Genomic DNA, 26,409 nt, shown 5'->3' with positions numbered 1-26,409 from the left:
ATCCTAAATTGTTTCTATTTGCTAAGTTAGGATGGTAAAGGTTCTTTTTGCTCTCTGTTATTCATTTTTCTAAAGTGCTATAAATAAAGCCACTAAACTTGGCTAAATATGATTCAGAATGAAAATTACTCAAGTGTCAGACTGGAAGAATTTTCTTCTACTTTAGTTGCCAGAATTGTGATTAGTCATTCTTTGGGCATTGTTAATATTTAAATAGATTGCTTTGATGAGGTGCTGCCTCATCTGATGGTCATTTTAAGTCATTGTGGAATGATGATAGCAGGCCTTCCCTCAGAAGAAAATTGTAGGATTGGGGGAGTCCTACTTCATTATCAGTGGACTGAACAGTCAAGGCCTGCCAGACTTCAAGCCAGTCGTTTGTTTGCCTAAGAGTAATGACATACTTTGATGAGAGAAACATTACTGTCACTCAAAAACAATTCACATTCTTTGCTTCTATGAAAGATAAATGACATATGCTTGTTAAGAACTTTTTACCATTTGTACATAGGTGTGTTACAACGAGTCCTATAAAACCAATGTGCTGTTTGCAGATATTATCTAGGGGGCAGAGTTGGGAGAATATTCCTAAGAATTCATGGGAAGCTGCAAGAATTAGCTTCAGGCCTTTTATATTGCTCTTGGCTTATCTTATTACTGTTCATCAAAAATATTAAAGATCTTTGAGCACTCTTTGCAATGTTGCCTCACCGTGGAAAATACCTTTTAAAAAATACAAGAAAATAATTGTCATTTCTGCCCTGATATGCTTTGATAGTTAAGAAGGATTGTAAAAGCCTATTTCTGGTTACAAAAACAATCTATAGAATCTGTTACCAAACAACTTTTTGGTTAATTCCCAAATAGAAAAACATACTGCAACAGATGGGTCTCTGTGAATGCCTTCAGTTGAGAGGTACCCAAAGGGTCTCACTTGAAGCTTAGAGTACTATGTGAAATGAAATCCCTAAATTGCTTCTCTCTGCAGTTTCCTGGAGGAAGGGTGGCTGAAGATTGTTTGGCTTTTTGGATGAGTAAAGCCTAAACTAGTGTCCAGCGTAGAAAATAAGTGAATCTAGTTAGCTATTGTTAAAGACAGAATTATGCCTCATAATTCATATGCAAAATTTATATGTTGAAGCTCTGACATCTAGAACTTAAGAATGTGACTGTATTTAGAAAAAAGGACTTTAAAATGTGATTAAGTTAAATGAGATCATGAGCTTATATACTAATAGTCTCACTGGTATCCTCCTGAAGAGAAAATATAGATATAAAAAGAAACACCCAGGCACACATGTGCAGAGGAAAGATCTGTATGAGGACACAAAGAAGGCAGCCATTTGCAGCCAGCGAGAAGCCTCAGGAAAAAAAACAAATCAAATCTGCTGATTCCTTGATCATGAACTTCTAACCTCTTGTACTGTGAGAAAATAAACTTATGTTTAAGCCATCAAGTCTGTGGAATTTTTTTATGACAGCCCCAACAAACTAATTTAGCTATGAGACCTATGTTTTCCCCATTGAAAATTAAGCTTTCTTGAAGATTATAGTTTATTTAATCCTAATATCAATCGTTAAGTACTTTCTGTGTTATGCAGTGTATTGGTCCTTTGGCCATGCCAGTCAGGGTAGGAGGTAGTGTAGAGTACTGTGCTGTGACTATTCAGAGGAAGTATATATTTTTGAACACACAACTTGAGTGTGGAAGAGAAAAAAGATGCAGCTAGTTTCTTGGTATCCAAGACTCCCCTTTAGAATGCTTGTAGAAACAGAAATGTGAAGTAAAATTGAGATCACCCACAAAATAAAATGGAAAAGTAAAAGGTGCTGAATTAAAATGTATTGGAACTAGAAAATAATTGGAGTCTCCATCCCTGCGTGCTGCTCAAGTAAAATAGGAATGGAAGAGTAACTGTTCAGATTTTCACCCAGGAGAGTTATATCGGCACTGTTGTCTTTTATAAGCCATTTGTATTTTTGGCCTTTTCTTTTCTTCTTTAATATCAACTTTGATCCCGGGAGTCTTTATTACATAGTCACCTTCTTTGTAATAAGCGATAATAGAGTTTTACATAGTTATCTTCTTTCATCCCTCATGCTAGTGCCAAACACAGTTGTTGGTTTTTAAACATAATTTTACTTTTTTTTTGTTTGTTTATGTGGCACTGAGGAATCAAACCCAGAACCTTATGCATGCTAGGCACACACTCTGCCACTAAGCCACATTCCCAGCCCCTGGCCTTGTCTTCTAAAAAATAAAGTATTCTCATGTAGTTCTTGGGCTTTTTTGTTTGTTTGTTTGTTTCTTGTTTAAAATTTCTTGTTGATGTTTTGCAGTGATGGGGTTTGAACCCAAAGTCTCACAGTTGATAGTCCATGCTATCATTAAGCGATAACCCCAGGCCAGCTTTGTTCTAGTAATACCTTATTCATTCTCAAAGTTTCTTTTACTTATTAGTAAAAATATAAAAATTAATCATAATTTTAAATAAAATTTTTGTAGAATGTAGGACTTTACTAGAGTTTATAGATATTTGAATAGAAAAATGTTCGGTGCAATTTTAACCCATGATCTTAAACATAGAGAAGATGTTTTCTTTCCTATTTTCTGAAGAACTTTTATGTCGCCTGTACCTTTGAGCCATCCAGTATCGTAATATGCAGGATGAGGTATTATTTTTCCCTATAACAGATAAGGACACTGGTACCCAGAAAGCCATTTGGCTAGTTGCTGTCCTAGTACCTCTCTCTGCTCACCATGTCAGGAAAAAAAAATCAAAATGGTCTTTATTTGTACAAATATAGATGGATATAATTTCCTGGAAAAACCCACAGAATGCAGACACTGTGGTAATGACTTATTAATGAACTGTTCTACTTTAATAAAAATTTTACTGTTTTGTGTTCATTGACACCCACCATGGAGTTACAGCTTTGTTGAAGATATATGATCTGTTATTTGTATTTGCCAACATAGTTCAACACCCTTTAGTTAACTGCAAACTATATATCATTCAGCTTTCTGAAGCCCCATCATTGCGTTTATTGCTAACAATTTGTTGGCATTAATATATTTTTTTCACCAAAAGAATATAAGTGGAAATGTCTAATAATTATTTGTTTTCTCGTGTTTTCTTTGTCCTCTTTTAAATCAAATTTATCAGTCTTCATTGGAGTCCATCTTCTTTTAGCTTTTACATTTTATTCATCCATTCTTCTAACCCATTGCCTCTCCCATGCATCAGATGTCTTCCTCTTTACTTGATACCAGGAAGGGAAGTAGTGATCAATAGAGCACTCAAATCTGTAAAACATCTCTAGGCTAGACCACTGCTTGCACAAAGCCACTGCTCAGCAAAGCAGCTTTTTCTAGTTGGTTACTATAGAGACAAATGACATTAAATGGAGTTATGCTTAGCAGAAGCTCAGCAAGTAGGCTTTGTAAGATTGGAGGCCTTATATGCAGTCATTAGAAAGAGACAAGCAGGAAGAGAAGCAAGGGGGCAGGTCTCACAAATGAGCTAATAGGTAATTAGCTGGTAAATGTTTGGTTGGAGGCATTTGTTTTTGCAGAGCCTCTAAACTAGCTTTCAAAGAATCTACCTCAAGTACCCTCTGTCATGATTAGATAGTAATATGTTTCAAATAACAGTTTATTGAGATATAATTCACATAATATGTGATTCACTTTTTTAAAATGTCTGCATCAATCATCTTTTAGGACAGTATTGTATAGTCATCATCACAACCAATTTTAGCATACTTTTCATCCTTTCAGAAAGGTATTTTGGACAAGGTATAGTAATACATGCCTGTAGTCCAGTAAGACTGAGGCAAGAGGATGGGGAGTTCAAAACCAGTCGGGTGCATAGGAAGGCGGTTACCATCTAGGGTTTCAGTTCATATTTTCAGCTGATTAAAGAATGAAAGGGCAGGGAAGAATTAAAAGCTGACTGAGCAGGTTTATTTAAAAGCAAAAGAAACAGCTAAATAAAGGCATACAAGGAAAGACCTCTGGAGTTAGGCACTGACGGTGTTTGTTTCCTCTCCCCATGCCTAGGGTCCCTTGCCTCCTCCCCCCTTAGGGAGTGCTCCTTGTTCCATTGCTTGAGGATCAGGCTTGTGTTACAGGGAGTCATTTAATTGGATCCAGCTTCAACCCCTTAGGGGGTGCATGTCTCTTGCTCAGTCATTACTCCCATGTGTTTTGCTGAGTTACTGCTTTCTGTCTATAGATTTACCCATAATGGATGGCTCATGTAAATGGAATAATATAATATGTGATTGTTTGTGATCGGCATCTTTCAAACATGTCTTCATGTTTTAGCATTTACTTATACTGCATTGCTTTGTTTTGCCAAGTAATCATCCCTTAAACATACAAAACCATGTATACTGGTATTAGAACTAGGAAACTGAAAGGGAAGACTAAAATAGAGAGACACAGGGTAAGAAAGACAAACGACTACAAAAGCAATACTTGCAAAACTGTTTGGTGTAAATGAACTGAACAATTCTGGGGGGGGGAGAAGAGGGGGAGGGCGATGGGGGAATGAGGGAAGGAGGTAACAAACAGTAAAAGAAATGTATCCAATGCCTAATATATGAAACTGTAACCTCTCTGTACATCAGTTTGAAAATTAAAAAAAAATGTACCCAAGCCCCCCCCCCCCCAAAAATACAATATATCACATTTTATTTCTTTGACAGCAGTTGATTTGGGTTTTTCTACTTCATGGTCATTTTGAATAATATTGCAGTGAACATTCGGGTACAGATTTTTGCATGTGACACTTTCACTTTTGTTGCTTTTTGCTTAGGAATGATATCCTTTTGAGGGGCTCCCAGATTTTCCTATACTGTCTACACCATTATACATTCCTACCAGCAATAGAAGAGTGTCCGGTCCCCCGCCCCCTACTTTCTTTACTCAGGGTCTGAGCACTGTCCCTGGCTTCTTTTTGCTTAAGGCTAGCACTCTACCACTTGAGCCACAGGCACCACTTCCGGCTTTTTCTATATATATGGTGCTGAGGAATCGAACCAGGGCTTCATGTATGCGAGGCGAGCACTTAACCAGTAGGCCCTATTCCTGTCCCATTCGCTTCCTAAATTTTAATTGACTCTTTAAAAAAAAATATTCTGGAGTTGTCCTTTTTATATTCTAGATCAAGTCTCTCATCAAATACATGGATTGCAATTTTTTTTCGTATTCCATGAATCATCATTTAATGTTTTTGGTAATATCCATTTCTCCACAAAGCTTTCAGTGTTGATGGGGCCTAATTTATCTATTTTATCATTTTGGCTTGTATTTTTATATGATTTCTGAAAACTGTTGACTGATGCAAGATCACAAAGATTTACATCTGTGTTTTGTTCTAAGGATAAGCTTTTAGCGTATTACATTTAGGTCTTTAATTTTAGTTAGTTCTTATGTACAATGTGAAGTAGGAGGCCCAAATGCATAATTTTGCACGGGGATGTTTCCAAACAGCATCTGCTGAAAACAATTTGCCCCCAATAAACAGGCTTTGAATTCTTACTAAAAATGAATTTGTGTTAAGGATATAAGTGTATTCCTGGACAATTTTGTTTTGTTGATCTATATTCTTATATCATTATCACATTGTCTTGATTACTTTTGCTTTGTAGAATTTTTGAAATTGGGAAATGTGAATTTTCTACATTTGTTCTTTCAAAATTGGCTATTTAGGATCTCTTGAATTTGCATGTGAATTTTTAGATCCTCTTGTTCTGTTGAGCTGCTGTGAGATTTTGATAGAGGTTGAATCTGTAGAACACTTGGAAGATTACTGCCTCTTAATCATATGATCTTCCAGTTGGTGAACGTGGACTATCTTTTCATTCATGTAGTCAACCTTTAACTTTTTCAACAATATCGTACATTGTAGAATATAAACTCAGTCATTTGGTTATTCTTTTTAAGACTTTATTTTTATTTAAGTAATTGTGCAAAGGGTACAACAATTATTAAATTTACTTACTTATTTACCTATTTATTTTGGTCAGTCCTGTGGCTTGAACTCAGAGCCTGGGTACTGTCCCTATGCTTTTCTACCTAACACTAGCACCAGAAGCTCCATTTCTAGTTTTCTGGTGATTCTTTGGAGATAAGATTCACATGGACTTTTCCTGCCCAGGCTGGCTTTGAACCACCTCAGATCTCAGCCTCCTGAGTAGTTAGGATTACAGGCATGAGCCACTGGCTCCTGGCACAAATGATTCTTTTTTTTTTTTTTTTGCCAGTCCTGGGGCTTGAACTCAGGGCCTGAGCCCTGTCCCTGGCTTCCTTTTGCTCAAGGCTGCCACTCTACCACTTGAGCCACAGCGCCACTTTCGGCTATTTCTGTTTATGTAGTGCTGAGGAATCGAACCCAGGGCTTCATGCATGCTAGGCAAGCACTCTACAGCTAAGCCACATTCCCAGCTCCAACAATTGATTCTTTTTTTTTTTTTTTTTTTTGGCCAGTCCTGGGCCTTGAACTCAGGGCCTGAGCACTGTCCCTGGCTTCTTCCCGCTCAAGGCTAGCACTCTGCCACTTGAGCCACAGTGCCGCTTCTGGCCGTTTTCTGTATATGTGGTGCTGGGGAATCGAACCTAGGGCCTCGTGTATCCAAGGCGGGCACTCTTGCCACTAGGCTATATCCCCAGCCCCAACAATTGATTCTTATGCATAACTTTTGATACTATAGTAGATAGAAATATTTCCTTAATTATATGTTTGAATTTTATTTGCAAGTGTATAAACATACTTTTTATTGTAGTCTTTGCTCTTACTGACTTTATTCATTAGTTCTTATAAAATTGTAGTGGGTTGCTTAGCATTTTCTATACACAAAATCATGTCACCTGCAAAAAAGTTCTTTAGAAATAGAAATGGTTTGCTTCTTCCATTAAAAAAAAATGCTTATTGTATATCTTTGGCCCAAATGGCTTGTCTAGATGTACCAAGTACAGTGTTAAATAGACATAGTGATAGTAGTTATCCCAGCCTTATTTCTGATCATGGTGGGAAGACTATCACACACCATTAAGAATGATGTTGTTCATTGTGAGTTCTTTGTTAGATGCCTTTTTCTCCTGTTTCAATTGTTCTTATGAAGTAGTGTTAAGTGTTTTTTCTACTTCATTTGAAATGCTCATGTGCTTTTTGTCCCGTAGTTTAAAAATATGAGGATATTGCGTTGATTGACTTTCAGATGTTAAACCAACCATGTACCTCTGGAGAAAATCCACACTGATAATGGTATATAATCCTTTTATATATGTATAATGGGTCCTATTTGCTAATGTTTTGTTGAAGAGTTTTGCATCTATATGCAAAAGGAGATACTAGTCTCCTGTATATTTAGTATCCTGAATATTTGGTATCCTAGCAGTGTCAGACACTTAACATTCTGGTGATGTCTCTGTCTGACTTTCATATGTAGAACACTAAAATTTCTAAACTCATGAATTTGAGAGTACTAACTCCATAGAATGAATTTAGAGATGTTTCTTTTTCTTCTCAAGAAGAGTTTGTGAAGAGTTGGCATTTGATTCTTTACATGTTGGAAAGAATTTATCATGAAGCTATATGTGCCTCTTTGTGAGTAGCTTTTTGATTATTTATTCAACTCTTATTATAAGTCTACTCAGATTTTCTTTTATTCTGTTGTCAGTTTTATTGGTTATTTTCATTGATTACCTAAAGAGTTGACATACAATAGTTTATGTTTTCTTACAGTCACATTTATTTCTGTAAGGTCAATAATTATGTCCCGTCTTTGATATTTGAGTCTAGTAATTTTATTCATTGTTTTTCACTTAATCTAAATGTTTACAAACTTTTGATTTCCTTAATCCATTGTTTTTCTCTTCCATGTTCATTAGTTTCTGTTCTTATCTTTATTATTTCTTTTCTCCTGCTTCTTTGTTTTGAGTTTGGCCTTTTTTCCAATGTTTTAAGGTTGAAGCTCAAAATACTGATTTGAGATCTTTATTTGGTTTATAGACATTTAGAAGTTGCATTCTAAGCACTGTGTTATCTGTATCCCACAAGTTATGATATGTTGTATCTTTGTTTTCTTTCATCTCAAGATACTTTAAATTTCTATTCGATTTCTTCTTTGACCCATTGATAATTTAGAGGTGTTTTGTTTCATTTCCACTTGTTTGTAAATTATCTATACTTACTGATATTAATTTATAATTTAACTCCATAGACATTAAATATTTTTGAAATTTTTCATTCATTTTACATTTTTAAAGGTTCTTTATTAGCTCATCTTTTCCTCTAACCTTAAATATGATCATTGGGTACTTAGAAAGAGTGTGTATTCTTCTGTTGGTTGGAAAGTCTTGTGTTTTTTTGGTTGATCTGCCTAGATGTGTTTTCCTGATGACTTGACACTTTTATTATCATTAAATACACTTCTTTATCTCTAGCACCTTTTTCAGCTTAGAATCTTTTTTTCCTCTGTTAATAGTATAGGTACACCAACTTTCTTATTACACATACACAGCCTTTTTTCTTTTATCTCAAGTGCTTCTTTTAATCTAAAGTGTCTCTTGAAGATAGCATGTAGGATATTCTTTTTTGATCCATTCATCCAGTTTATACCTTTTGTTCCCTGGTCTTGGGGCTTGAACTCTCTTCTACAATTTTTCCTCTTCTCTCATGCTTTCTTACTCCATTACTTGTATATTAGTCCCTTGAATGGCTACATTTCTCTGATTACCTATCTGTACATTTATTCCTTGTTATGGCTTTGCCTTTGTTTTGGGGATTGTATTACTGCTGTATTTTGAAGTTTGCTGACTGTGTCTTTTCCTACAGATGAACCATCTCATCAAATTAGCTTGTAATTGTACGCTTCAAATCCAGAATTTCCATTTAATTTTTAAGTCATTTTAATTTTTGTTGGTATTCTCTACTTGTTGAAGCATTACAACCATGCTTTTCTTAGCTTCTTCATTTTCTGTTTGTTCTGTTTTCTTCTGTTACATTGAACCAGTCACTCTACCACTACATGCTAGTGCTCCTTTACTTCTTTGAGCACTTGTATAATAGCCACATTGAACTTTTTGTCTATTAAATCTGACATCCATTCTCCCTCAAAGGCAATTTCTGTGTATTTTTTCTGGGTGTGAGTGACGTTTTCTTATTTATTTGTATGTCTCATGAGTCTTTGGTTTTTGTTATTATTATTATTTTTTTTTAAGCAAGGCTGGCCTTGAATTCACTGTCACTCTGCCTCCTAGGTACTGAGAATACAAGCCTAGCAAGTTTTAGATTTTTTTTTTAGTAAATGTTTTCTTCATTTACTGTATGCCCTTAGGACAATTTCCAGAGACCATAAGCAGTTGGTCATTTAAATAATTTCCATCAGTTATGGTGGCTTCACAAAGAGCTTGTCCCTGGAGCTTCCCATATTGCCATTGCAGAATTTTAGCCTTTCTTTCACCATTCAGTTGCTCTGAGGGCAGCTGTTTTCCAGAAGCCTTTGGTGCCAGCAGGCCTCCCTTCATGTTTTAAGGAACTTTTGCTAGGGGCCACTCTTTCCATTTCTTTTTTAAAGGAAATGTAATATTTATATAGTTTCCACCCTTGGACTTAGTGACTCTTATGTCACAATATAAACCAGCTGCTAGTCAACAATAAGGTAAGTACTGTTGTTTTCCTTTGTTAATTTGTCTGTTGAAATGTCAAAATACTTGATTGAACATTCCCAATTTTGTCCTGTAAAGAAAGAACCAAATATTTTTCATGGATAAGAGCCTTTTCTGACCATTCTACTCATTAAAGATCTTATGTAATTTTTCTATCCATTCTGGGTTCTATTCAGGAAATTAAGAGAGAAATGTCAAGAAGGAAGGAAATGTTGTTGCTATCCCCTTCAGAGACAGACGCAGAATTGAAAGGGATGGAGCTCCAGAGTTTGAAGATATAAAAAAAAAAACAAACCCTTATACAACTAGATTTCATTGTTTGTTGTGTTTTGGTTTTTTGCCAGTCCTGGGATTTGGACACAGAGCCTGAGCACTGGCCCTGGCTCATTTTGCTCAAGGTTAGCACTCTACCTCTTAAGCCACAGCACCACTTCCAGCCTTTTCTGTTTATGTGGTGCTGAGGAGTCGAACCCAGGGCTTCGTGCGTGCTAGGCAAGCACTCTACCACTAAGTCACATTCCCAGCCCCTGGATTTAATTCTTGACCAACACACCTACTTGGATATTACTAATAAGTATTTGCTGAATTGTAGAATATAAGAATACACTCCAGTAGACAAATGAACTAAGTCTCTTACACTTCTCTCTGGCTTTCTCTTTCTTTCTTCCTTAAAAACCAAAAGTTTCAAAGTAAAGGCATCCTAAATATAAACATTTAAGTTGCTAAATATTTATTAATGCTATATTTTAAACATTAGAAATAATATTTTTCTTCTTCTTGCCTCTCACAAGAGTTGAACCTCTCTCCTTTCAGCCCCTGGTTTTTGCACTGCCTCCATAGATTTCTGTTCTTGTCAAGAATGTAGTATGGTGGGAATCATCCAGTATATAATCTTCTTACTGCTTCTCAACTTTAACATTTCTGATGCCAATTTTGAGTAAAGTTTCTATAAACATTTGTGAACAAGTTTTTGTGTAAATAGAAGTTTTCACATCTTTTAGGAAATAGCAGGAGTGAGTTTGCTGAATTGTGTTACAGGTGTTTGTTTGCTTTTGTAAAATACCACCATATTGTCTTCCAAAGTAATTGTTTTGGTTTCTGCATTCATAGCAGCAATGAATGACAATTCCTTTTGCTTCCTATCCCTTATCACTTGATTATTGTCAGTATTTTGGATTTCTACCATCTTAACATGGGTGATTATCATATTATTTTAGTTTGTACTTTGTTAGTTTTATTTAATGTTGAACATTTTTCATATGCTTACTTATTACCTGTGTGTCTTCATCAGTGAGGTTTATATTCTGGTTACCTTCTTTATATTATTAGACTACATGTATTTGTATTTTGTTGAGAACCTTTGAATCTCTATGAAGGATATTGGTCTGTAGTTTTGGGTTCTTTTTTTGTTTGTTTTGTTTTGTTTTGCTTTGTTTTTTGTCATTCCTGGGCCTTGGGCTCAGGGCCTGAGCACTGTCCCTGGCTTCTTTTAGCTCAAGGCTAGCACTCTGCCACTTGAGCCACAGCACCACTTCTGGCCGTTTTCTGTATATGTGATGCTGAGGAATTGAACCCAGGGCTTCATGTATACAAGGCAAACTCTCTTGCTACTAGGTCATATTCCCAGCCCTGGGTGTTTTTTGTTTTTTTTTTAAATGTGTTTTTGCCTAGCTTAATACCATTATAGTAGTAGCTTCAATAAACAAATTGGGTTGTGTTTTCTGTTCTATGTATTTGAAAATTTTTTATAGAGCTGACATTATTTCTCTCTCAAATATTTGGTAGAATTCATCCTGAAGTCCCCTTAGTCTGAGATACTTTCATGTGACACAGCTTCCTTGTTTCCTCAGGTCTGACAGTAACTGCTGTCAAAGACTCAGGAGAATGGAATTTAGAGGCTGGGGCCTTAGTACTTGCAGACTCGGGTCTTTGCTGTATTGATGAGTTTAATAGCCTCAAAGAGCATGATAGAACCAGTATCCACGAAGCCATGGAGCAACAAACCATAAGTGTTGCTAAAGCTGGGTAAGTGTTACTTTCCTTTAAAATCTATGGAAATACTGAAGTTATTCAATACATCATTAGGAGAAAATGGTCAAGAATGTTGTTGAACCTTCCAGAGATTTATCAGTTATTACAGCATGATGCTCAGAAAAAATGTTTCCTTATTAGAATATAGACATGTATGAGGAAGTAAGAGTGAATTACTACAGAAAAGAAAGGTGAAAATAAAGTATAAATATAGGTTGAATTAACTAGTGGGAGTGGCTTTTGAACTGTCAATGAAGAATTCAACTTATTCTCTGTGGGAATTTGGAAATCAATGCTTATATTTAAGTTATTGGGTTTTTTTGTCATTTAGCCATAATATTGATTTTGATGTTTCAATATATTACCAATGTTTTGTGCCATATCTAGACAAAAAATTGAAAAGGTATTTATGTATAATTACTTTTAAGAAGTCAAATGTAGAATGCTGTTAGACTTGTTCAGTATCCTTTAGTATCAAGGTCTAGGAGGTTAAGGACATATATTTCAAATCAGTTCAAGAGAGATTTTCCAGTGGCTAGAGCTGGCTGGACAGCAGGTAGGTTTTCTTTGTGGTCTTAAAGGTTTTCAAGTTTAGAGTAGAAATACATTTATATAAGATAACGATGGATGCTTGAAGAAAACATTTAAGATAGTATAACTTATGAGATATTGTAAATTACAAGCTAGACCACAAACTCAACCACAGCTAATATAACTGCAGACTAGTCAGTTGTGGAATATGTACAGTATATCATAACCTGTTGGGCATGATCTATGCTAGACATGGAACAAGTTCAGGAAACATCAAGAGCCCTCCTTTTTTGTGTGTGTGACAACAATGATGCATTGGACATGGACAGAATTACCCTGAGAGTCTAGTGGCCACCTGACTGTGTTGAGGTTCCAGCTCCAGTGCTTGCTAGCTGGGCATACTACTGCATTTCTCTTACTACCATAACTGCTGTTTTACTGAATACAATTTGAGGAGTATGAGTTTGTTCACATTTACAGTGGATATAAACAGCAGCTGTGTTACTGCATTGTCACCATAGCACCAGAAGTTTATTCATCTTCAAACCTGCTCTCTCATATTGTGACTCACATACTTTCTTTGTTATTGATTCTTTGTTTGGGGGTCTTTTTTAAACTCAGTCAGCCTGCTTTAGTTACTGAAGTATCCTTCAACAACTTAAAATACTTTCACCATTTCAAATACTTTCAAGAGAGGCCCGGTTAGGTGCTATCATTCCTACTAAAAGATTTGTACAACAACTCCTAGGCCTCTAGCCAGTCTAAGGATGGACTGTTTTTGGGTCAGGTGCCAAACTCTATTCTGGTCAGCTGTTCCTGTATGGCAGTTTCCACAGAAGAGATTAAGAGATTATGTGCTTGGTGAGCATCACAGTGTGTGGCCTACCCAGAACTGTAATGAAGAGAAGAATCATAAGGGATATACTGGAGGACTGGGGAGTTGTGAAGTGAGGTAGATCTGTCCATGCTTGGCAAGAGCAGTTTGGACAGTCTTTTTAGATGTTTTGTTTTGTTTTTAAATGAAGGAAGTCTTGGTATTTAAGTAGGATTCATAGATAGACTAAAAAGGTGGGAGGGCTTTAAAGATAGGTGAAGTCTAGTGTATCTAGTGTGTGAGACAGACAGTCTAGGTTGGCAGTAATTTTTACATTCTTTCCCCAAATTATAGCTACGACCAATTCCTACAAGTTGTCTTAATTTTTTGACCCTTTGACAATATTCCATAGAAAAGTACAAGAGTTGGGCATTCTTTTTGCATTTGGGTTAGCTGGTGAGTGTTCCCCAGTCACTAGTGTATAGCTCTCCTCTCCTTGGTGGTGGGAACAAAGGGAAACACTCTTCAAGTTCCTATTAGCTCATGCCTTCCTTTTTCTTACCCCTCACGCTGCATCACTCAGCAGTTTCTGCCTTCAACAGTGGCTCATCTAACATTTTGGTCTAACAGATTTCAGAGTCATTCAGAATTCATTACCCATAATAATTAGGGCCCTGCTAATCTGCCTGATACAAAGTATGCAGCAAATTGCTAAATGTGAAACTCTTGAGAAAATATCTCTACAGAGATTTATGTCATACCACAGTATTAGTTAATAGTAGACACAGTTAAGTATGAAAAACGAATACATAGTCATTAATTTGACCAAAATAAAAACAAGGATGTGGAGTACCCTGAATTTTACCCTGCGAAGACCTTATCTCCTCCCCATTTGCCATTCAGACTTTCCTGCTTCTGGCAAGTAATACAAAGCTTTGATACCCAAGGACAGAAATCACTCCTGAGCTACATCATTTATATGTTCTGGGACCCATCTTCCTGGACCATGGAATGTTTCCTTTTAGACATTTGGTACCTTCCTTGCAACATTTCTAAAACTGTTGAAGATTCATACTTTTACTGTTTTTTTCTTTTTCTTTTCTTGTGTCTCCAATGACTAAAGATGTTGGTTTATGAAATGGTTTTATTTGAATTATAATCTCCCTTAGGGATATTAGTGTGAACCCCACTGTATCAAAATGGCTGCTGGCCTCTTATGATCATTTCTGAGACTTTTTTTTTTGCCAGTCCTGGTGCTTGAACTGAGGGCCCGGGCACTGTCCCTGAGCTTCTTTTGCTCAAGGTTAGTGCTCTACCACTTGAGCCACAGCGCCACTTATGTCTTTTTCTATTTATGTGGCACTGAGGAATTGCACCCAGGGCTTCATGCATGATAGACAAGCACTCTACCACTAAGCCACATTCCCAGTCCTATTTCTGAGACTTTTTTAAAAATCATGTCATTCTTGGCCAGGCACCATTGGCTCTTACCTATAATCCTAGCTACTCAGGAGGCTGAGATCTGAGGACCACAGTTGAAATCCAGCTCAAGCAGGAAAATCCATGAGACTCTTACCTCCAATTAATCACCAGAAAACCAGAAGTGGCACTGTCAACTGTCAGGAACAGCACCCAGGCTCAGAGTTCAAACCCAACGACTGACAAAAAAAAAGTCATTCTTGCCAAGTGCTGGTAGCTCACACCTATAATCCTAGCTACTTAGAAGGCTAAGAACTGAGATCACAGTTTGAAGCCAGCCCATGCTGGGAAGTCTGTGAGACCCTTATCTCCAATTAAAAACACCAAAAAAGCTGAAGTGGAGCTGCGCCGCTCAAGTGGCATAGAGTACTAGCCTTCGGCACACACACACACACACACACACCATTGTATATTACTATATATATTGGTTTCTTTTCAGTTGAGGTTAACCAATATACAGTGTTTTCCTGGTGAGTATTTTATATCCCTCCACCTACCAGTCAGTGAGTAAGCAACTGGGAGGGAATTCTTGTGTTTCCTTAGTGTAAAGGCTTATTATGATCAGAAGACAGAAAAATAAGACAAGAAAAACTTTGAGATGCAATGCCTACAGTCTATTAAAATATAAATAATGTCAGTAACCAAAATATAGGTGATATTGAGTCAATACATGTTTAAGAAGATCAATATTTTTAATTTTGTTATTTTTATTATGTATGTCATTTAATCTAGCAATTTATTATTATTATTATTATATTTTTGCTGGTCCTGGAGCTTCAAACCATGATCCTCAGATCTTAGCCTCCTAAGTAGCTAGTATTATAGGCATGAGCCTTCGGCGCCTGGCAAGAAACTTTTTTTTTTCTGTCCTGGCCCTAGGCCCTGTCCCTGAGCTCTTCAACTCAAGGGTAGCACTTTACCACTTGAGCCACAGTGCCACCTCCAGTTTTCTGGTGGTTAATTGGAGATAAGAGTTTCATGGACTTTCCTGCCTAGGCTGGCTTTCAACCATGATCGTCATATCCCAGCCTCCTAAGAAACTAAGATTATAGGCATGAGCCATGGGCTAGAAACTTTGTTTTTGTTTTTTTTTAAATTGCATTTAATTCCCATATTTTTCCTCTATTGTCAAAGTGAAGTACAGAGGGGTTACAGTTTCATATGTAAGACAGTGAGTACATTTCTTGTTCAACTTGTTACCTCCTCCCTCATTTTTCCCCCTCCTCCCCCCTCCTCCTTTCCTTCTTCCCTGCATGAGTTGTACAGTTGGTTTACACCAAATGGTTTTGCAAGTATTGTTTTTGGAATGGTTTGTCTTTTTATCCTTTGTCTTTCAATTTTGGTATTCCCTTTCCCCTCCCTAGTTCTAATATACATTTATACAGTATCCAGGGTACTAAGATCAGATACAGTAATAGCAGGGGTGAAACCACAGGAAGGAAATACGATAGAGAAAAAAAGAAAAGGGTACATTTCACATGGCATGTTGAAAATAATTACAACAATGATATAATACCTGTTTCCATAACATGGAGTTCATTTCACTTAGCATCATCTTACGTGTTCATTCGGGCATAGTTATTGGGCTATTGTGATCTTCTGCTATAACTAGCCTAAACATATACTAATTATTCCCTATGAGGGAACCATAGAGTCCATGTTTCTTTGAGTCTGGCTCACTTCACTTAGTATAATTTTTTCCAAGTCCTTCCATGTTTTTCTTTTTAAGAGCTGAGATAAGGCTGTGTTCCTCAGGCCTCAGGCTATCCTCTAATTCCAGGTTTCAAGAGCTCCTCCCAGGGAGAACAAGCCACTGCACCTGGATATGGAAATATTTTTAAAGTTTACTTACATTTTGTCCTGGCTGCTTAATAGTACAAGAGGGAACTAAGAAGCCAGTGATGTGATACGAACTTTTAAAGGGTTGTCAGCATTTGGATTTACCAATAGTTTTATATTGTGCAAATCAGTACCTTTGTCTTGGGAATGGCAGTAGAGAGCCACACAATTATGTGCGTGCATTTGAGAGGACTTTGCATGATGGTGATCGTGACATGGAAACATAGTAGTGTACTATTTTCAAGGTTCTTTATAAACATAACTGGACAGCATCTTATCAAGGGCATAATATCAGTAATACAGGACAGCCTTGCTGTATGCTAAGAATGCATTTTAGGAGAACATTTAACATTACAAGTTGTACATTTGGTACTATTAAATTATACTTGCATGCCTAGTAGAAAGGATAATGTGCAAATTAAAGCAGCAAGGTAGCAACTTACTGTTTTGCTCAATAAATATGCATTGCACACTAAGCAGTGTCTTGCTCTCCACTAGCTACTGACACTACAAATATGTAAAGAAGTTCACAACCTTTTAATTAGACCAGCAAGTAAACATGTATTACATTTGTATTTCTCATAGCCCTATAAGAGCCAGGACAGTCATCCATATTTGACTGCTAATACCAGGGCCTCCTGAATCATCTTCTCGGAGCTAGGACCTGGAGATCTATATTGTAAAACATGCTTGCATCTGGTTGATCAGCCCAGTTTAGGACACCTGTGTGGGGTCAGATTGCTCTCAACCAAATGCACTCTTTGCCTTCTCCATTCTGGAGAAACCTCTTATTCTCACCATGGTGTGATATGGATTAGGAGTTAGTTTCTCTATTCCACATAGTCATTCAGGGCCCATGCTCCATCTTTCCTCATGTAACTTTCTGACTCCAGGGCTTTGTCTTTTGTATTTCTGAAAAATAGAAGGAAGAATAAGTGATGGTTTGCACAGGAATGCTTTCAGTGGCCAGAAGAGATATTTTATACTTGTTCCTTTTGTCCAGGCTTAGCACAATAGAGCCAAAATGGATGGAAAATGTAATCTTGGTTCCTTACATGAGGGAAAGAAAAAAACCAGGTTTGGTGAACATGTAGCAGTGACTGCTGCAGCTGTAGCTACTTGGAATATCAATAAATAGGCCGGAAGGAAAGTTATGAGTACAGATATGGCATTCTGTAAAAGATACCAAGAGCAATGGCAGACCATCACAAACACAAGAGCACTTTCTGAAGGATCCTAGTGACTCAGGAGGCTGAAATCAGTGGACAGTGGTTTGAAGCCAATTTACACAGGAAAATCCATAAGACTGTTATCTCCAGGTAACCATATAAGGCTGGTAATGGTTAAAGCTGTAGTGTGCCAGCCATGAGCAAAAAAGCCAAGTGAGGTTGTGAAGCCCTGGTACTAAGTTCAAGCTTGGATACCAGAACCAAAAGAAAAGAAAAAAAAATTGTTTTTCTCTAATCATCTTTTCCATCCACATAAATATACGCCACTCTTATTCCCCATAGAATCTTGACACTTATATAACTTGCCATATGCTGCCTTAAACTATAGCTCATGAACTGAAAACTCCTAAAGAAAAGTATCTATGTTTGTTTAATTATGTATGCCTCTTAGCACTTAGTAGTGATATGCTCATTTGTAGAAGCATGGTGTTTATGGAACACCATGGTTTATGGTTTATGTCCAAGGTAAACTCATTTCAGGGTACTTTGTTTGAACTTAGTATTCATAATATCTCCCTATATCATTCCATGTTATCTTTCACAGGAGTGTCTCTAGATTTTCTAGGTACAGGTACATCCCCATTTTATTAACACACTTATTCTTCATTTGTATTTGATTCACATAGTCAGTGAGTTTTACCCTCTTTCTCTCTCTCCACAGACTCGTGTGCAAGTTGAACACAAGGACCACCATCCTGGCAGCAACGAACCCCAAAGGCCAGTATGACCCCCAGGAGTCTGTGTCTGTGAACATTGCCCTCGGCAGCCCACTGTTAAGTCGATTTGACCTGATCCTGGTTTTGCTTGATACCAAGAATGAAGACTGGGATCGCATCATTTCCTCTTTTATCTTAGAAAACAAAGGTACGCAAAGACAGGTTGATCATTCAGGGTGGAAAGGAAAGATTTGACCTACTAAAGGAGGTTTCCCATGAAGGTAATTAAAAGTTCAAGATGCCTATCCTAACAAGCAGTAGAGAGATGCTTAGACAGAAGTTCTTAGTGGGCTCGAGAATAATGGTGGGCTCCAGAATAATGAGCCTAAAGGAAATCAACTTTCTCCTCTTGCCATAGTAAGGTTGTAGTTGTAAGCACATCCTCTTTGATGAATTGGGGTGTCCTTTTGATATTAACTGTGATGAATTGGGGTGTCTTTGGGATACTACTACTCAGCTCTTGCACACAAAGAAAGCTGCCCTGAATTATGAAGCACCAGCCTCTAGATGTGACCTTCTGTTCAAATTAGATTTATTCAAGTACTCTTTATTACTATAAATCAGGCCAGGATTATTCAGAATAATTTTAACCTCTGAGGAAGCTTACTTTCATTAAGCTTAAATGCTAAGACAACTTATTTTAAAACTGAGTGCTATTGAATACTGGTAGTTCATGCCTGTACTGTTCATGGAGGCTGGGATCTAAAGCTAGCTTTGGCAATAAAGTCCATGAGACAGTTACCTCCAGTTAAACACCAAAAAGCTTGAAGTGAAGTTTTGGCTCAAGTGACAACATGAGCAAAAAAGCTAAGGAAGAATACCCAGGCCCTAAGTTCAAGCCTCCATACAGCTACAAAGTCAAGCAAACAAACAAAACAAAACTGTATTACACAGAGAGTAAGTCTAGATTGTAATAGCCACCAAAAAAAATGTGCAAGAACTTTTTCCATTCCCTTAAAATAGTATGTTTATCTGTTCTTTTAATTTTCTTACCCAACACCTGATGTATGCAGGTTGCCCAAGCAAATCAGAGAAACTCTGGAGCATGGAGAAGATGAAAACCTACTTCTGTCTCATTAGGAATCTCCACCCCACACTGTCTGATGTGGGGAACCAAGTTCTTCTCCGGTACTATCAGATGCAGAGGCAGAGTGATTCCCGGAATGCTGCCCGGACAACCATCCGCCTGTTGGAAAGCTTGATCCGATTAGCAGAAGGTTTGTTTCATTCAACAAAGGATGCTTTTAGTGAGTGCCACTATATACGCAGCATCAAGAATTATTCTTATTCAAAGATAAGTAAGAATAATTCCTACTCTAAGGGCTCACTCATAGTTTCTTAAAGGCTCTGAATTCTGAGCAAAGATGGAGGGGTTGAGTAAAAAATGTAATGTCCTACAGAAAGAAAAATCTGAGTGACATCTCTCCACCTCCAATAACTTAAGATGTTATTAACTTAGAAAGTTTTGCCTGATGTTTTATTTCTCAGTGGCAGCTCTACACATTTTCAGCTGGATAGTTTATTGTTTAAATTTGTTTTCTGTTAGCACTTTTGGTTTTTTTCTCAGTAATTCACAGTTATGACCCATCTCTATCATAACATCCAATTTAAGTCCCATCCCTAAAGTGTAGGGCTTACATGTACAGATAGCCAATGAAGATCTCAAATCCTTCTTACCTAATGCTTGCTTTTAACATTTCAGCCTATTTTTATATCTGAAAAAAATTTTTACCTGAGTTAAAAGCATCATGATAGAATCATGTAAGCTTAATAGAATGGAGCTCATTTTTTTTCAAGTTATAATTGTATTAAGGCAAGACATATGCCTAATCTGATTTGCTAGTTTGGTAGTTTTGAGACACTTATAAATTATAGATACAAAGAAGTGTCAAGATGAGATATGAACTTTAATTTTGTGTATTCTTATAGCACATAAAAGTAATAAAAATTGCTGAATATTAAATGTGCTTATATGACCCTTTCTCTGCTAACCTCCAAAAACTGCATTTTTAAATGAATGTACAAAAATTACATGAGCTGTGTACAAGAAGCATTAGGCCTGTCACTAAAGAAACAACTATTAAGCCAATTGAATGTAAACTTTTGTGCTTGTTCTAGTAAAGTTAATTTGTGACTAGTAAGTAGCTAATTCATAAAATACAATTTTTGAGGGGATAGTACATAAAGAATTACATTTACTGACTCAAATATTCCTTGAGAAAAATGTGTCTTTTTTCTTAGCTCATGCTCGCCTAATGTTTCGCAATACAGTAACTCTGGAAGACGCTATTACAGTGGTGTCAGTAATGGAGTCCTCTATGCAGGTAAGGCTGTTTTCATGTTCATGAGACCCCCTTTCTCAAGCATTATCTGGATACAGTAGCACATGCCTGTCATCCTAAATTATGTTAGAGACTGAGATTGGGAGGATCACCATTTCAAGCTAGCCTGGGCAGAAAAGTCCACAGGACTAAATTTCAACAGACTAAATCTCCCGGCTACCACAAAAAGTTAAGGTAAATTGCAGTCCAGGTACATACCTGGGCAGGAAGGGAGACCTTTTCTCAAAAATAGCCAGGGCAAAAAAGGACTGGAAGTGTGGTTTAGCAGTGGAGTTCTTGCCTGATAAACATAAGGCCCTGAATTTAAACCCAGTACCACCACCACTGATGGCAAAAAAAAAAAGTTATTAAAATGACTATATTCTGATCTAATGCTTCCTGAAAAAAATATCCAAAAATAACTGTTTATAAGAAGAGAGGAAATTTCATAGAGACCCTCACTTTATTATTGCCATTGCTTTTGCCATTGGTAAAAAGGTCTCAGCCCTTTCTCTCCTCAGGTATGTTCATATTCTCATTAGTGACAATGTAGCTTCGAGACAGACTACTAACCAGAACTTGAAGAGACAATTATTGAGGCTTTAAAAAGGGTTCCCAGGTAATTCTGATTCTCAGGATGAGGGTGTGGGTATGGATTGTCTAGTCTTTGCTGCCTGGGTTCATGAGTTCCTGCTATGTCTGGCTCCCATGAAGGCTGGCCTGTTGTGTGTTGCTGGCTGTTGTCTTTCCCTGGTGTTTTCTCCCCTCAGGGAGGTGCACTACTAGGAGGTGTGAATGCTCTCCACACTTCATTTCCTGAAAACCCACGAGCACAGTACCAGAGGCAGTGTGAACTCATTCTGGAAAAGCTAGAACTTCAGAACCTCCTAAGTGAAGAGCTTCAAAGACTTGAAAGGTGAGGAAGGAAACCCAAAAAGGGAATAGAAATAGAAGGGTTGACAATGATTACGATATATTCTACTTATAAATTGACATGATTGAATTGAAACCCCTTTTACAACTGCTTAAAAATAATAAAACATAGAAATAAATAAAAAATGATAAAATAATAGAGTAAAAGAAATGTAAACTAAATAGAAAATCCATATGTCCTATCCATGGGGCATTGTTTCAGTTATTTGTGGCTCTGTAATCAACCTTTGCAAAACTCAGTGGCTTACTAACCACATACCATGATAGTGCTCACTTTTCAAAGTGTCAGAAACTCAGACTGGCTCAGAGAAGATGGCTTGTCTCTGCTCCACATTGTGTTGGCTGGGGTAACAACTCAGGAATGTCAGAACAGTGTTGGAAAGCTTAGCTTGTCATGTGTTGTAAAAATGTGAGTAATAGCCAAGATGCTGATAGCTTACACCTGTAATCCTAGCTACTCGGGAGCCTGAGATCTAAGGATCATGGTTCAGAACAACCCCAGGCAGGAAAGCCAGTGAGACTCTTAACTCCAATTAACCACCAGAAAACCAGAAGCTCAAAAGTGGGAGAGCACTAGCCTTGAATGAAAGATTTCACTCAAAGACAGTGCCCAGGCCCTGAGTTCAAGCTCCACAAGTAACCAAACAATAACTACAACAGAAAGTGTGGATAATAGATAAGAACAGGAATGTATCACATGAGTTAGTAAGAATATAATCTTTACATAAAGAAATTTGGCCACAATTCCACTGCTTTGCAGAGAACTACAAGTCTCTTGTATTTGAACATTTTATTGAGAGATGAGTCAGCATTTTATATTGATCTTCAAAGGAAAAAAATCTTAAATAAATTGAATGGACTTTGAAATCTAATCATATAGACCAACTTCCAATTTCATTTCCTTTGTTACTATAGTTTATGACTGGATTAAAATGCTCATCTGAGCGCTAAATTCTATATTTTTCCAAAAGGATAATTTTCTTCTGCTCTTTAAGACTATACTTGTTATTAACTTGGAATTAGGTTGAACTTAAACCTTTCAGATGGCATCTCAGAAACAAAAGGAAGGGTTAAAGCAGATTCTCTTCTCTTCAATACCTATTTTCCTTATTTGTCTCTGACCCAGGTTACAGAATGAGAGTGTGCCCCAAACCCAGCCACAGGCAGTGGAGGCAGAGACTGCTCCAGGGTCCTCAGGAAATGATCCAAAGGAAGAACTAAACTTGAGAACTTCAACACAGCAGGGACTAAACTGTAGTATACATGCCTCCCAGGCTATCAACAGTCCTGGGGGGAATCCTCCTGTAGACCCTCCACTCTGTAGGTCTCCAAATAGATCAACAAATAGGAAACATTCAGCTGAGCACAGAGATAGTAGAGATGGTGGTTTGAAGTGGTTTGACCTATCAGCAATCCCTCAGATTGAAAAGAAAAACACTATTCTTGTGTCTCCTTTTCCCAAAACAACTGAGGAGACTATGCTGTTAAAAACCTCTAGCATATCTCAGGGTAAAGAAAAGAATGAGCTAGGAAAAAGGAGCAAATTAGAAGTGGGGCAGCTTCCATCACCAGGAGCCACGGATGCTCCAGTGAGGCCATCCCGTGTCAAAGGTAAAAAGGCAAAAAGACTGGTGTCAGAAAAAGCAGTTCACACTGTGGGGCCAGAATCTGTACAGACTCTTAATGTCCCCAGCCGGCTACACAATCTTCGAAAGAAAGAGGCCCAGAGGTCAATCACAAGTACTCCCAGAGCAGATTCCAATCCCACGGTGCCTTGCCCTCTTCAGGCCATTTGTGAACTTGGACCAGAACGAACCTCAGAAATGTCCCCCCAGGAGGAAGAGTCTGAACTTGAAAGTGCTGATACTCTAACTCCTCCACTGGCCAAACTGGCAAAATTTACTTTCAAGCGGAAGTCAAAACTGATCTTCTCCTCTGAAGACCACAGCCATGTATTCCCTGGCACAGGTGAAATAGGAGTTCATTGTCCTGAAACTCCCCAACATAAAACAAGAAAAGAAGCAGCCCTGCCCATGAAAGGTTCAGAAAAGTTGACATCAAATTCAGGAAACAGAAGCTCCAATCAGCAGAAGGGTAAAACAAAGGAGCTGTCATGGCAGCCACCAGAGAAAGATGAATCAAGAGAAGAAAGGGAATGTGGGGCTGAAAAGAGGGTTATTCAGCCTCAATTGGAGCTTGGGAACAAGACTCAAAGTTCCCATCTTGCTTGTGAGAAAAACAGAAAGGAAGAGGTTTCATGCAGTAATAAAGGCAGCAAGGTTCATGCTGGCACATTAGCCAGATTGGCAAACTTCTCCTTTACTTCACCAGAATCCAAATCAGAATCCCTTGGTCCATCTGAAAGGGAGAACTTGGGTGAGAGAGGCCTTAGCTGTCGGGCTACAACCCCAGCTTCAGTACTTGGCAGTAAAAGGAGCTCTTTTCAGCTACCGGGGCCCACCGAGAAAATGAATGTTTCCAAAAGTTCTCTCTTCACTCTATCAGAACTGGATGATGAAGCATTAGATTTTGATTGGGATGAAGAGATGAGAAAAAAGACATGATGCATAAAACTTTCTGGTCAAACTTCTTCTTTAACCTCAACACAGTGCCTTCTTTATATCATTGTGGAGTTTATAAGCATATATTATCTTTCTATATTGAGTACCATTCCAAATACCAATTCCCCATCAGGTTTTATTTATAGTTTCAGGTTTCTCTTTAGAACTTTTAAGATTATATGATGAACTTAGGTCCGAGTGATCCCAGTACTTGAGATGAATGAACCCATGTGCTTAGTTTTGCAGGGGTAGTACTGTATTCCTAAAGACGTTTCTGTTCTTTGCATCCATTTTTTTTTTAATGGGGAAGGGGTTCTTTTCCAAGTCACTTCTTTTGTTCATCAGTGAAGAGTGCCAAGAACATAGCCTTCAGAAGGTGAACAAGGTGGAGGAATTCTTCCTGTTTTTTTTTCATTTTCCACCTAGGATGTGTTAAGTATAAAACCTACTGTCATTTGGAATGTTTTGCCAAAATCATGTGATTTTCCTAATAGTACTTCTGTGTTTATCTTCATGTGCCAGATTAAATGCGACTAATGCTGTTCTGACTTTGAAGGGCATCTTTACAGGTCCATGATCTAGCAGTGGGTCAAATAACTTTTTGAAGTACTGACCTTTTGAATTTTCCTTTTTTCACCCCTTGAACCAACATTTTATGCCTCTGACTCTTTTTTGCACTTGGGGACCTTCTTTCAATACAACTTAAATCATGCAATTAGGAGAGAGAGAAAGCACTATCATATTAATCATATATCATATGACATCCATTCAAGTGGTCAATGTGGGAATTTGGTTCCTGGTATGACGTATTTGTTTTTAAAACCAAGCAGATTATTTGGTAGAGAGAAATAACTCAAATTCCACATGCTATTAAAATTCTAATACTCTTAGGACTCCATCATTACAGACTTTCTCTTCAGAATTATATTTGTAGCATAATACTTGATTCCTGAATTGGTTGAAGGACTTTGGGACATGAAGAGTACTCAGGATTATATGTACTTTGTTTAATGTTCACTTTATGAGCTGGGTGTATAGCTCAAGTGGCAGAAAACAAGCTGAGCAAACACAAGATTCTTAGTTCAAACCTTGGTACTGACAAGAAAAGAAAAAAATACTTATTTTCTGAAATTCATACAGAGAAAAGAAATTTGTGAAAACGCTGTTTTGAGCATGTAAGCATTAATTCCAAAATTGACAAACTTCTAAAAAATCTTAAGCTAAGAACAAATTTAACATGCATAAATCTTTTAAAGTCTTGAAATACCTTAAGCAGCTGACTGAACATCTACATACAAAGTGACTAAAGAATTTATTGTTGGGCTGGGAATATGGCCTAGTGGCAAGAGTGCTTGCCTCCTACACATGAAGCTCTCGGTTCAATTCCCCAGCACCACATATATGGAAAACGGCCAGAAGGGGCACTGTGGCTCAGGTGGCAGAGTGCTAGCCTTGAGCGGGAAGAAGCCAGGGATGGTGCTCAGGCCCTGAGTCCAAGGCCCAGGACTGACCAAAAAAAAAAAAAAAGAAGAAGAATTTATTGTTGCCAGGCACTGGTGGCTCATGCCTGTAATCCTAGCTACTCAGGAGGCTGAGAATGATGATCGTGGTTTAAAGCCAGCCCTGGCAGGAAAATCCTTGAGACTCTTATTTCCAATTCACCACCAGAAAACCACAAGTGGTGCTGTGGCTCAAGAGGTAGAGTGCTAGCCTTGAGCTGAAGAGCTCAGGGACAGTGCCCAGGCCCAGAGTTCAAGCCCCATGATGACAGAAAAAAAAAAAAAAAGAATTTATTGTTGCATATTCACTTAAACCTATTCTAAAAATTCAAGACTGTAGTTCTTGTTTAAGAACTTCCCAGTGTATTATGATCTTTCATTTATTGGATTTCCAGTCTCTCGGTGTTTTTTCTTTCTTATATTTCAGAATTTTTTTACTAGAATTAAAGAAAAGAAAGGATCTTGATTTTTGACCAATATAGTCTTGATAGTGCTTGATAGGCTTGATAGTGCTGATGAGATCATTCTAAATATGAGCACAGTGTGCAGCTGACTTTTTTATGTTAAACTTTTAAGGTTCTTTCTTATATTTGGTTTCCCTGCCTATATACCTTGGTTTCTTTGAACTTGGTATCTTTTGAAGTAATAATGTATTTGTCTTTTGAGGCTGACAGTATCTATTGGCTTGTTATCAGGGTATTTTGGGTTGTTGTTACTGTCATTTATACTGTTTCTGTTCTTTATTGGGAATCTCCGTTCTCTTTTATGGTTAAATTA

General features: G+C 37.5%; 1 protein-coding gene across 3 annotated transcripts in view; it reads left to right on the top strand.

Moving 5' to 3' along the window:
• Mcm9 (minichromosome maintenance 9 homologous recombination repair factor) overlaps positions 1-25,475 on the top strand; it is a 61,949-nt gene extending 36,474 nt beyond the window's left edge. For all 3 annotated transcript variants that reach the window (XM_048353987.1, XM_048353986.1, XM_048353988.1), the window contains 6 exons: positions 11,530-11,704; positions 18,264-18,466; positions 19,332-19,535; positions 20,560-20,642; positions 21,410-21,555; positions 22,699-25,475. In XM_048353987.1, coding sequence (XP_048209944.1) covers positions 11,530-11,704; positions 18,264-18,466; positions 19,332-19,535; positions 20,560-20,642; positions 21,410-21,555; positions 22,699-24,136 — 2,249 coding nt within the window. In that variant the 3' untranslated portion in view covers positions 24,137-25,475. The remainder of the gene's footprint in view (positions 1-11,529; positions 11,705-18,263; positions 18,467-19,331; positions 19,536-20,559; positions 20,643-21,409; positions 21,556-22,698) is intronic.
• Positions 25,476-26,409: the final 934 nt, after the last annotated feature.

Source organism: Perognathus longimembris, chromosome 9, assembly GCF_023159225.1.
Source record: "Perognathus longimembris pacificus isolate PPM17 chromosome 9, ASM2315922v1, whole genome shotgun sequence".
Classification (NCBI taxonomy): Eukaryota; Metazoa; Chordata; class Mammalia; order Rodentia; family Heteromyidae; genus Perognathus; species Perognathus longimembris.
This window is presented reverse-complemented; position numbering and strand designations above follow the sequence as displayed.